Source organism: Phragmites australis, chromosome 2, assembly GCF_958298935.1.
Source record: "Phragmites australis chromosome 2, lpPhrAust1.1, whole genome shotgun sequence".
In the NCBI taxonomy this organism is placed as follows: domain Eukaryota; kingdom Viridiplantae; phylum Streptophyta; class Magnoliopsida; order Poales; family Poaceae; genus Phragmites; species Phragmites australis.
This window is the reverse complement of record NC_084922.1, coordinates 31,066,996-31,080,557: the sequence shown is the minus strand read 5'-3', so window position 1 is coordinate 31,080,557 and position 13,562 is coordinate 31,066,996. Positions and strand designations below refer to the sequence as shown.

Genomic DNA, 13,562 nt, shown 5'->3' with positions numbered 1-13,562 from the left:
TTTATAGAAGAACTCGATGAATTTGTTGTGGTTTTCATCAATGACATTCTTATATACTCCAAGACTGAAGCTGATTATTCTGAGCATCTTCATGTTGTTCTTGGCCGACATTAGGATCACCAACTCTATGTCAAGTTCAACGAGTACGAGTTCTGGCTCAAAGATGTCACTTTTCTAGGGCATGTTCGATTCAAAAACGGTGTTGTCATTGAGTAGAGCAAGGTGCAAGAAGTTCTTAATTGGGTTCAATTGAAGAATGTCACCGACATCCGAAGTTTTCTCGAATTTACAGGTTATTACCATCAGTTTATCAAGAATTTCTCCAAGATTGCCAAGTCAATGACTGAGCTATTGAAGCAAGGAAGCGTATTCAAGTGGTCGAGTGAATGTGAGTCAGCTTTCTAAACTTTGAAGAAACTGCTCTCGATCGCTCCTGTTCTGGCTCAGCCTGAAGTGTACAAGGGTTTTAATGTCTATTGCGACACTTCCCACAAAGGCCTCGGATGTGTCCTCATGCAAGAAGGTCGATTTGTTGCTTATGCCTCAAGCCAGTTGAAGTGCCATGAGGAGAACTACCCAATCCATGACTTAGAGCTTGCGACGGTTGTGCATGCTCTGAAGATTTAGGATTTGGTGCCACTTTTTGCTAGGAAATCTATGACGTGTCTATACGGACCACAAAAGTCTCAAATACATCTTCACTCAAGCTGATCTGAACATGAGACAAAGAAGATGACTCAAAGACTATGAGCTAGAAGTTCATTATCATCCTGGCAAGGCGAATGTGGTCGCCGATGCACTGAGTCAAAAGGCTCGATGTAGTTGTCTTATGGTCGAGCCTGAAAATACCACACTTTGTGATGAATTCCAAAGGCTTAGACTCAAAATGGTCCTATAGGGATTTCTTGCAAACTTTGAGATCAAATCCACCCTCCTGGATGAGATCAAGGAAGTTCAAAATGATGACAAGGGCATAGCCTGAATCCAAAAGAAAATAAAGGAAGGCAAGATCAAATGTTTTTTTGAAGATGATCAGGGTGTCCTATGGTTTGAGAAGAGACTAGTTGTTTTGAAGGTTGAGGCACTGGGAAGAAGATTCTAGATGAAGCTCATAATTCTTTATTGTTTATTCATCCAAGGAGTACCAAGATGTACCAAAACCTCAAACCAAGATTTTGGTGGACTCGCATAAAGCAAGAAATCGCTCGATATATTGCGGAGTGTGACATCTGCCGAAGAATAAAGGCTGAGCATCTTAAGCAAGTCAGTACGCTCCAACCATTGCATATTCCCTCCTAAAAGTGGGAGGAGATAAGAATAGACTCCATTATTAGATTGCCGAAGACCTCTCAAGCTTATGACTCAATTTTGGTCATCGTGGACTGACTCACAAAGTCAACACATTTCCACATTGTAAAGGCTCGATACAGTGCCAAGGATTATGCCGAGTTGTATCTAACTTAGATTGTTTGCCTTCATGGGATTCTGAAGAAGATCATTTTCGATCAAGGCACCCAGTTCACTTATCATTTCTAGAAGAGCCTTCATGAATCTATGGGAACCGAGCTCTTTCATAGCACCGCCTACCACCCTCAAACCGATGGTCAAACTGAGAGAGTGAATCAGATTCTAGAAGACATGTTGCGAGCTTGTGTTCTCACATATGGGAAGAAATAGGAAATTTGCTTGCCATTTGCTGAGTTCTCCTACAACAACAGTTATCAGTCGAGCATTGAAATGTCATCATTTGAAACTCTCTATGGCCAAATATGCTGAACACCGTTGAATTGATCCGAATCAGGTGAAAGGGCTTTTCTAGGCCCAGATTTGGCAAAGAGGCAGAAGAGCATGTTCTAGCTATTCGCAAGTGTCTCCTCACGGCTCAGTCCCAACAGAAGATTTATGCGGACCGCCGCCAATGAGAACTTGTGTTTGATATTAGAGACTTTGTCTATCTCAAGTTTTCTCCTCTCAAGGGAGTTCGACACTTTCAAGTCAAAGGGAAGCTAGCACCCCGATATGTGGGGCCTTTCTAAATCATTGCTCGACATGGTGAGGTGGCCTATCAATTATACCTACCTCCATCCCTCTCTGCTATTCACAATGTTTTCCACATCTCGCAATTGAAGAAATTCCTTCAAGTTTCAACAGAAGTCATTGAAGTTGCAAATCAACAATTGCAATCGGATCTCTCATATTGCGGGTGACCAATTTGAATTTTGGATGAAGCGGAACGCAAGAAATGACAACACTATATTAAGTTTATCAAAGTTTAATGGAGCAATCACACCGAGGATGAAGCAACTTGGGAGCGTGAGGATAAAATCCGCTCTGAATATCCTGAAATTTTTGAGAACTTGTAAATGTCATTATAATGTTGCATAATTCAAGCCTCTCACATGCCTATAATCATTACCATGTTGAATGGAAAGTTTGTTCCCAAAGGATTGCACTTAGAAAATATCCGACTGGGAGAACCATACTCTTGGCGATCTGACCACTGTAGGTCTGCTTGTCTAACCACCAGAAGCATTTAGAACCCAAAACTCTTTATTCTCGGGTGATCTAATTGCCCCAGGCTCGCGGTCTAATCATTGGTCGGCGGTCTGACCGTCAGCATAAAGTCAGTCCGACTGCTAGAACCCAAAACTCTATGTATGAATTTTGGTCTAACCACCGTCCACACGGTCTAACTGAGCCGCGATCTGATCGAGCCTAGCTGTGGTGTAACTGCTAGCTCATGTGAAGGTCCAATGACTATCTTTCGTTCTATCGAGGAATTTCAACAAAGTTCTTTTCCATTTGTGGGAGGTTCTATTCTACTTCATCACCATCACCTTTTCCCTGAGTTTGCCGAATCTGAGGTCGAAATTCTTTTAATGGGGGGGGGAGAGATTTGTCATGTCCCAAAATGCTAATCACGTGATTAAGAATTTATAACCATCATGGCATTATGTTTATGCATATTTGTTTGATAAGTTGAGTTTAAACATGTTTCGAAAGTACTTTGAGGTAGATTAGAGCCCTTTAGGAAAACCCACAATGACTTGGAGATGAGGAAGAATAGAAAAGGGGAATAGAATCAAGTTTTTAGCACAAGATCACTCTCACGGTCTGACCAGGATTCCCCGTGGTCTGACCGCTAGGGGCAGCCATGTAGACTTGCCATGTGGGCTTCCCACGGTCTGACCACCACAGTGCAGAGGTTCCACTTAAGTAAATCGGCCAACTCTCTCACACTCACTCTCTCTCACACTCTTACTCTCACTCACTCCTTCACCCACACCAAGAGAGGGGGAGAGACCACCTCGACGTCCACGACGACCGGAGATCAACGGAGGGGAGTTCCTCGAGCTCCCCGAAGGCTTCCTCAAGCTCACCCCCTTCACCCTCGTCATCAGTGAAGTTTCCCTATGAGTTCTTCCACCTCAAGCCCTACACCACCCCGGAGCTCAATCTCCAAATCGGAACTACCCTAGAGTGAACCCCTCTAATAAAAAGCTTTCTACACTAAGGTGAGGCATCCCCTACCGATTCTCCATCATTCCCAAGCTTGAGTCAATCCCCATGTCATTTAGACTCAAGGTTAACCCTAGCCTTGGGCTTGTCCATGGGGTATTTTGAGTTTAGCTTAGTGAATATTGTCCAAATCACTTTAGAAACACTCTACTAGTCCCATAGAGTATTTTGGTACCCTTCATGGTCGAATGTTTCATCATAGCATTCGCCCATAGAGTATTTTGGTACCCTTCATGGTCGAATGTTTCGTCATAGCATTTGCAGACGGCCTCACAAAGTGGTGTCGGTAGGGTCTCACGATCAGACCGCCACTAGGGCCGGTCTGACCACCAACATACCATCGGTATGACCGTCATGCACCAAAACCTTCTACAGGTCAACAGTCAGACTGCTACCTTCACGTCGGTCTGATCATTAGCCCTTCAAGGTTGTATTTACTTAGGTTACCTTGTTCGGGGTTTCAAACTTTGGAACCCTGATCATTTGGTGGTCTTTTGCAAATGTTTTCAAAACACGGCGCTCTACAAATTATCAAGCATGCATCATGAGCATATTTTTCCATCATTTGATTATTTTTTCAATGCATTCTTGATTCGTTTAGAGAAATGTTATACTGACAGTCCAAGCGAGTGAAGGCACCGCCGAGCTACCTGAGTTATGTGAGTGTTGCGACTAGAGTATCAGGCAACCACTAGAGCAACAAGGCAATCATCTAAGCATACTCAACCTATTAATTTGGATCTCGTATTGTATAACTAGATAAATTACGCTTTATGTATGTTTGCATGAGTAGCGAGTACATTGTCGGGTTTAGATGTGTAGAACTTATTTTGATGAATTGCATTACCTCTACCTTGAATTATTGATTATTCATATCCTTGTATGCTTGATAACATTGTTGATGTCTAACTTACAAGATTGTTCGATAGGCTTAGCAATGCTTAGATCATCGATAGAAGTCGAGCAATGGTTCAACCGTTGTTCGCAAGCTTAGGGCTTACTTATAACAAACACAATGACAATGATGTGAGTTGTATGAGATATGAGAATGAGGTGAGGTGTGGGAGCTGCTAGGAGTAGGTCGAGATGCCATAGATCGCTTGTATCGTTTAAGCACCATCTGTCGGTGCCGTTGGTTTTAGCACTTTCTGTACAATCACATATTCGGATAATGGACGAATGAGCTGAGTATCATACGTCATGCTAACGCTTGCCTTGCGGCCCTATGACGTGTAAGAAAAATAAAGGAAAAGCAAGGTGGCGGGGAGCCGAAGATGTCTGGGACACGCTCACGGTAACCCCGATGCTATAGGGGCATGTGCAAGTGGGTAGTTCTGGGTATGAGAAAGATTATGTCGGGAGCCAAGAGAATAGACCCTGGTCGTGTGAGTAAAGTGTACCCCATGCAGAGTATAAAATCAATTCAAATTGCTGCACTCTCGGTTATGAGCATGCTTCTGTTCATCTGCATCGGTCGTAGAGTCACGAATGTGGGACGTTGTGGTATGGCATGTTGGGTTATGGTTGAGATGGTTCTATGTATAGACATACTTATTATGATTCCAGTTACATATATATTTTTGGTGATTATTGGATAGAATGATATATGTGGTTATGTATAGATGCTCACATGTGTATGTCAAGTTGCATTTCGCTTATCAAAGTTACTTAACCTTGTGGCCTACTCCTTGCTAATGACTCAATGGATAATCCTTAGAGTTGGACTATTATATGTACCTATTATGGATTAAATCTTACGAGTACCTTCGTACTTACGCTGCTCTTTCAGGTTCTAATAGTGAGGAGGAGTTCGTGTTTGGCTACTTCACGCCCGCCGATGTAGGTGGTGGGAATGAGTAGTACAATCTACTTGTGTGGCGAGTCTTTTGGGTGAAGCCTAAGGGCATATGACTTCACCTCGCTTTCGTTGGTTCATAGATGTAAATCTTCTGCTGCGTAGATGCTAGTTTTGGTTAGGAGGTGATATGTTCTTTATCCTCCTAGCTTCTGTTTTATTGCAAATTGTGTAAATGATTGAATGCTTAAGATCTTGTAATATAATTTAATTACTCGCTCTTTCTTAAGCTTTGTTGTGATGCAATATGTTGGAGAGGCATGTGTTCTAATCTTTAGCATAAAACACGTGTCAGGACTAATAGGGTGGTATTTTGGTTAATCATCATGGTCATGATTAAGCAAATGACCGTCTTGATGATTAATTGAAATATTATTTGGATGGTTCCTTATAGTGTGGTATCAGAGTTTTGTTTAATGAAGTAAGCTAAAAACACATAAGACGTGGGTTAGTGGGGTGTCAACATCGCTAAGCTACCCACTAAAGTTTCTTTTTACCTCTTCATGCTATATTATGCTCATAAGTGTATTGTATTCAGAGACGTATCGAAGTGGAGGTTGTGGTTGACGAATCGAGTCACTTTTATAGTTCGAAGGGTTCGTCATGTGTGGAAAGCGATGGGACGAACTACTACTGGTGCCAGACTCCCAGCGGTCTGACCGCCACATTACCTGTTGTCTGACCACCAGGAGGCGGTCTAACTATTGACACTTGCGCAGATGTGTTGTGAGTTGTGAGCTACGCTACGTTCTCGTATATGTTGCACTACATTTTTTATCATGCATTCTCCTTATACTATGATGCTCTAGTATGTATCATTTGCCTTGGTCTGATCGGTGTCATTTCCATCAAGTTAGAGTTTAACCTTTTGTCATTTTTCTTTCTACCATCTCTAATAGGATGAGAACCCATCAAAGTCTGGGAGAATTTCCTAAGGGTTCCAATGAGAATAATCATGTACCGCCTACATCGCAGAATATGGCAGATGTCTTAATGCAAATTGAACAAAAACCGTCAAGCTCAGACAGCTCTCCTTGAAGCTCTCATGCATAACATGGCCCCTCATGAAGGAGGTGGAACCGGATGCCGGGACGACTTCTCGGATTTCCTTAGGACTCAGCCACTCACTTTCATGTGGGCTGAAGATCCTCTCGATACCGACCTCTAGCTCTGAACTATCGAGCAATAGCTTGCGCTTCTTCAGTGTCAGGACCACAAGAAGGCCCTCTTTACCGTCCATCAGCTTCAGGGTGCTGCTAGTGCGTGGTGATCCAACTTTCTGGCCATGCAAGCTGCCAACCACTGAGTATCTTGGGCAGAGTTCCGTAAGGCTTTCCGTGACTATCATATTCTCAAGCAGGTGTTTCTGGACCTCAAGCAGAGAGGCAAGCCTATCATGGAGTACGTGCAGGTGTCAACCACCTTACACAATATGCATCGAATAAGATTAACACCAATGAGAAGAAGCAATATCGGTTTGTGAACGATCTCTCCTTAAAGACGTAAGACCGCTTGTCAGCTCATGAGTTCACCGACTTTCACAAGCTGGTGAGCACCTCCCTCACGGTTGAGTTCAAGCTGAAGAACCACTGGAAGGAGAAGAAGTGCAAAGTGTGTGAGGGCTAAGCGGAGTCGGTGGTGGCGACGGAGACCATGGAGTGGCCGAAGATGGTGTTGGTGGCATCGGAGCGTTCATGGCTAGGGCGAGAGTGAGTAGAGTAAGTGAAGTGGTTGAGGACGTGGGAGGGGTAAGTAAAGTGGTTGAGGTCACACAAGAGTTATAAGGACACCTGTCATATTAATGATTGGTGACAACTAGACCTATCACTAATGTGTCTCACATTAGTGATGAGTCTTCTCACAACCAGTTACTAATGAGGAGCCTACATTTAGTGACTAGCGTCCTCTATACTCATCACTAATGGCTCCATCATTATTAAAGAGTCATTAATGACGAGCTTTTAGGTGACCCGTCACTACTATCTTTAGTGACGGGTTGTTCCCTCGCCGTCACTAATGAAGGGTCCTTAGTGACAAGCCTTAGCTAGGTCCCACGCCAGGCCACACATTAGTGACGGATTTTCACTGGAATCGTCACTAATAGTGCATTACTGACGCATACCGAGGAGCCGTCACTAATTACGTGTCACTTTTGATATTTTCTTGCATATTACCTTTGGGTTATTATTATTTAGGTAAATTTTGCTCTGAACACTCTAACTATGGTCTTTGCTCTTGGACACTGTTTTTTCATATTTTTTATTTTTATTTTTTTTCATATTTGCTATTTGACACTTCGAAAAAGTGGATATTGGATCCTAGACGTTGTCTACATTAAAAATATTAATTTCTAGCTCAATAAGAGAGAGAGAAAGGGCATGAAATGTCTATTTCGCTCTTGGCCACTTGTCGGATGCTTCTTCTACCCCTACTTCCTCTCCAGTTGAAGCCGAGGACCAATTTCCCCTCTCTCGGTCACCTCCCTCTAAACTCGGTCATCGGCAAAAACTTGCCGCTGGACCCACCGCGGGATTTGCGTCGCCATGGCTAGATCTGTGTGGCCTCACAGATCCCGTGGTCGCCCGCGCCACCTTTCCTAGATCTCATCACCTCCCGGCTCCCGCCCTACAAGTGCTCTGGCCGTACGACAAGAATGGGCGGTGGCCATCTGGGAGACGTTAGGAGTGGTGCATCTAGATGGTTGCAATTATCGCTCATAGGCTGGTGCAACTATATTCGGTGCCGCCATTAATTAGCCGAATAGGATTTCAAATTAGGGCGGGGACGGTGGGCGACGGCCAACAAGAGCTACCACGCCCTCCTCTGTTACTTTGTGTGCTGAGGCTCATTCTCCTCAGCGGCGAGTTGTTCCTTATCATCATCACAGTCATCACCGGCGGTGAGCTGTACCTCATCCTCTCATTTCTCAGTGGTCCACGGCGACCATGCTCGTGCTTAGGCTCGTATGGAAGCAAGCAAATCTGTGCTTCGAATGAGCTGAGGCGTACACATGCCTCCCAGTTAACTCATACCAAATAATTGCTCACCCTAATCCATAATGCTTATGTTGTTTCCTTTTCCCTAAGATGCATCTTTGTTTGTGTTGTTCGGCTGACATTTTTGAGGGGAAAATTGCTAAAATGCACTCCAGTTGATTGGTGTTTCGATAAAATGTAAACTTCTCTTATTGCCATATAAAATCATATGTGTCAATGATAGATGGGTAATGGTATTATTTTATCGAACGTAATTAATTGAAGTGCATCTATACAAATCTCTCGGTTTTTACGGTTGGGAGAGGTCCATCCAGAGAACAGGGATGGAGTATAAAGAGTGAGAGATGAAAAGAAAGAAGAATGGGGTATTTTGATCATTTTGAATTATTTCTTTTTTCTATTCAGTATAATAATATATTTTGATAGTTTTTCATCATAAAAAATTAATAGTCAAAGTGTCTTCTAGCAAGTATCCATAGATTCGCAGTGTTAGGAAGCAAAGATGAAAAAAATCAATGTCCATAGCTAAAACCACATAGTCAGAATGTCTAGTAGCAAAATTTACCTATTATTTATTATTTCAGTCTTTACTTCAACCAATAGATCAACATCCAACATCTGAGATGTGTTTTTGTGTGTGCACGCTAAGTAGTGTGTAATTTTAGGTGACTAAGAGGTTACAAATATTTAAGTGATTAAAAATTAGCAAATCTGAAATCATTTATATTTAAAAAATCATAATAGGTTTGTTTATATAAGTGGTTGAAGCTTGCAAAGTTTAAGTGCACACATTCAAAACACGTACTTCCTCCGTTTAAAAATAGTAATCATATTTCTATTTGAAAAAGTCAAACTTTATGTATTTTAACTAACATTTAATCAAATTAAGACAATATCTAGTATATAAAAATTGTACAACTAGATTCATAATTTAAAAAAATTTCACACTATATATATATTGTAGCTATAAATAATATATTTTGCGAGAAAATCTTAATCAAAATTCAACTTCGAGAATCAAATAAAAAAATGTCTACTATTTTTAAACGGATGAAGTATATTTAGCAATCTGGTACAATTAAATTATCACTATGTGGCATATTGAAAAGAATGAACAGTCATATTTTGTGGATGCCGTAAAAGAAATCCGCAGTTTACACGCCGAGGCCACGTGTTTGACCTTGTTACATTGACCACCGTCAATTGATTGTCTGTTAAAACCTCTTATTAAATTGGCCACTCCGGTAAGCAAAAATCACGTTGTCATGTCATATGCACACAACGCTACCTTTTAAAGACATAGTACAACTACTTCGATACTGTACATTTACACTAGAGTCAAACAGAGCTGTTATTTTCAAGCACGTTATTAGTTGATCTGCCCGTATCTTTCCACTGACAATGTATGTCTTTGGCGACGTTGAGGGCGTCCGATGACGCGCCAAGCAGCCCCCGCTGCGAGAATCCAACGGTGTAAAGCCCGTTCCTCCCTTTCCAGCCGTTTGGGAAGGGAATTCTGGGTATGCCATCTCTTGTAAACATATCTTCTTCATCCTACATAGTTAATATAAAAGAGACTCGTAAACAATATCGTAATGACATAGAATAAATAAGGGAAATATGACAGTTTATTAACATCCCGATTCTAATTGCACGCACACCAAAACATACAGTGCACCTTCTAATACACGCCTACAATTGCGGCTACCGGAGCTAAATCCGCAAATGGTGAGCCGCCGTGACGGGGGCATACAAGCTTGGTTAACATTTTGGGCCTCTAATAATGTACGCTTTTTGACTGGCCAGTGTTCCTGATCAAATCTAGCACTATCAAGCAACGCAACAAAGCTATAACAGGCAGAAGACTAGGGAAATTGATCGCCACCTTCAGGCCTCGGCTATCCACAAGTATCCGCTGGACCCAAGTGTATATCCAAACTCTCGAGTCCGTATACCCATCGCCCTCACCCTCGACGTCAGGGACGCCATCGCCACGCCTTGGATCAGCGCCAGGCCCGCGGACTGGGGCCCCACTCCTCTGGTCTCGCCCATACCCCGGGTGACTCACTGACTCCGATCACTTGCGCACGACGCCGCTTCGGGAGAAGGGCGAAGGGACACGAGCTGCCTCTGCGCACCCGGCATACACGAGAAGGGCAAAGGGACAGGATGGCCGGAACAGGGGGTGACGACATGCGTGCGAGCCTCTGCACTGCAGCGCGGCAGGACCAAACCAACAAATAAGAGTCCTTCCTTTTCGTTGGCGTCACTTTTTATCTTTGCCTCGTTGCAGTACTAGGAACACGAAGGAAAGAGAGTTTTACCTTGAGCCAGGACGGCACGTTGCTCCTGTACCCCGTGGCGAGTATTATTGCGTCGAACTGCTCCTCCTTGCCGTCCGCGAACCTGACCCCGCGCCGAGTTACCTCCTTCACTGCTCCCACCACCTGGCGATTCATGTTTCACATCAATAACTCTTCAGGAGGCAGTGTAGGTTAGCAGGACGAAAGGTGAAAAACAGAGTCCATTTTTCTTTTCTTTTCTTTTATTTTATTTTTTTGAAAAACAGAGTCCATTTCCTGGAAAATGGAAACGTAAATGTGTGTGAGCCATAAACCGGGCTGGCATGCCAGAACAGGAGCTGGCCCACGAGCGCCCGGCCCGGGGCTCAAAATTTTCACGGTTGGTTTTGTAAATTTCTACTTGTGCTCCTTTTGTGAAAGCAGGTTCTAGTAGGCTAGCAGCCTGCACTAAACCTTAATTTTGCCGGTTTTGATGTGGTCTAGCGTCCCAACGTCCAGGACCGGGGTCCTGCCGGTGAGGTTCTTCAGCTCGATGGGCCCCGTCTTGGGCCGCCTCAGCCCGAGCTGGCCCGTGTCGCCCAGCGTCAGGCGAGCCGCCGCGAGGAGGATCCGGTCGACGAGCCGGACGGGAAAGCACTTGAGCAGCGCCATGGCGATGCCGAATGTTGAGAGACCCAACATCTCCCTTGGTAGCACATGCACCTGCGCAATGCATCACCAGATCATATACTCAGATCTTGTGTGATCCAAATGAAAGAAGTGTATCATATACTAGCTAGTAAGTACAATGAAGAAAAACATATAAGAGCAAAAAACAGCTGTTAGCTAGGAGTGATGAAAATGACATGGGACAAGACAGAGACATCCAACACCGTACAGGTTAGTAGGTCTAATTATGCTTAGTTTGCCCAATATGACCATGCACATCGAAGCATGTCCCAAAAAGATCGCAGTAAAGTGAAGTGCTTCCAAGGGGAAAATGATCAAGCAAGAAGGCGCAAAATCTCGCAGCTCGCACTTGTACTTTCGCTGCCCAAAGCAAAACAAGAGTAGAAAAGGACGGGTCCTAACTCTTAGCACTAGCAGCGTAAGCACAGTTAAAAGCTGGGCTCATTACTTACCGTGTTGCGCACCACCAGGGAGGGCTTGGCGACATGCCGGCACAAATCCAGGCTGACCTCCATGCCGGAGTTGCCGCACCCTACGACCAGCACCTTCTCCCCCGCGAACGCCTCCCCGGACTTGTACTCGCACGTGTGCATGACGCGCCCGGCGAACTGCTGCATGCCCGGGAAGTCCGGGACGCGCGGCTCCGCGTTCTCCCCCGTTGCGACGACGAGCCACCGCGCCAGCAGGGCCTCGCCACTTGCCAGGCGCACCGTCCACGCGCCGGCGCCCGGGTCGAACGCGGCCTCCTCGACGCGCACGCCGAAGCGCGGCACGACGCCCGCCGCGGCGGCGTAGGACTCCATGTACGCGACGAACTGGTCCTTGGACGGGTACGCCGGGTACCCCTCCGGGAACGGGAGCAGCGGCAGCTCGCAGAAGCGCTTGGGGAGGTGGAGCGTGAGGCGGTCGTAGGTGCGGTGCCGCCACGTGGACGCCAGCGAGTCGGACATCTCCAGCACCGTGGCCGGCACGTCGCGCGCCGCGAGGCACGCGGCCGCGGCCAGCCCCGACGGACCTGCGCCGACGATGACGACACCCGGGACCCACTCCGCGCGGTGGTCTTGCGCCTGCTTGTTGTCCATCGCCTTCGAGCCTGGCTGGACACCGGGGGCGTGTGTTTTGTGGCTGCGTTATTTTTTACAGTGAAGTGCTCGAGGTTTTACTGTGGGATGGGTTTTATAGGGGTTTTGGAGGAAGGGAGGCACCGAGGGCACGTACGCAGCGCTTCGCCGGTTGCAGGCTTGTAGCTGAGGGCACTCTGCAGCCCGCAAATTCGTCGTCGTGCTACTAGTATGTTCAATACAATTTCGTAGTGGAATGGAGTCATGTGACGCGAGTTGATGGGTTTTCATCGAAAATTGAAATATGAATATGCTCCAAATAACGTGAAAATTCTATTAAGACATGCGGACATATTACTTATCCAGATCATTTATTTGTGTTAAAATTCGTATTGAAGAAGCAGTTGAAAAAATAATAAGATACGTAAAAGAATCAATAGTTAGATAAATACCAACTAAAAAATAGGCAGTCGAGATAAGTCATACACACACAAATATACATATATTGCATTTACCGTATTCCAATACTCGTGCCTCGTGGTGAGGAATTGTCCTCCACACTAGGTACTCATTTTATTAGGTGGGGGAATTAGAGCATCTTTAATAGGACAGCCATCCGACTATAAAAAAATAGTTCTAACGGAGTAACCAATATACTGATCATCACTATAGGCTCGCTATCCAGTGGGAGAGGGTCGCCAAACTTATGTGGCCCGTGCGGCTCTCCATCCCTGCCCACCTCCGTTCCCTATTCTCACGCGCGTCCACATTCCGACAGCAAGTTGACCAAATACTTCAAAACTTCACTCCTCCCCTCTTTTATAAATTCAAACAGTGAACTTCTAGAGCCCCTACCAATTTTTGTGCTTATAAAATAAATAATAAATAACCTATTTTAACTAGTTTCAAATAAAAATATCATACAAATTTTAAATGAAAAATTTCCAAATTTATCTTTTTTTTACTTCACTTGAATTTTTAGGGCATAAATTTAATTCCTAAAAATTAGGACAAATTTATAAATATTCATCTAAACTAATGTACTAATTTCTAAGATTATTGAAAACCCTAAGTTACATGAGAAATTTTAGTATTTAGTGTGTGATGCGTATATATAAGGAGAAATATAGCCATTGCAAAAAAACTAGCCATTGCAATA

The 13,562-nt window shown here is 44.4% G+C and overlaps 1 protein-coding gene across 1 annotated transcript; it reads right to left on the bottom strand.

The window, feature by feature from the left end:
* Positions 1-9,505: 9,505 nt before the first annotated feature.
* On the bottom strand, positions 9,506-12,468 carry LOC133910005 (indole-3-pyruvate monooxygenase YUCCA1-like). The gene is made up of 4 exons (XM_062352528.1): positions 11,795-12,468; positions 11,127-11,375; positions 10,695-10,817; positions 9,506-9,924 (listed from the first exon to the last, which is right to left on the bottom strand). The coding sequence occupies exons 1-4, from the start codon at positions 12,422-12,424 to the stop codon at positions 9,709-9,711; spliced, it is 1,218 nt and encodes a 405-aa protein (XP_062208512.1). The 5' UTR covers positions 12,425-12,468; the 3' UTR covers positions 9,506-9,708.
* Between the last annotated feature and the right edge of the window lie 1,094 nt (positions 12,469-13,562).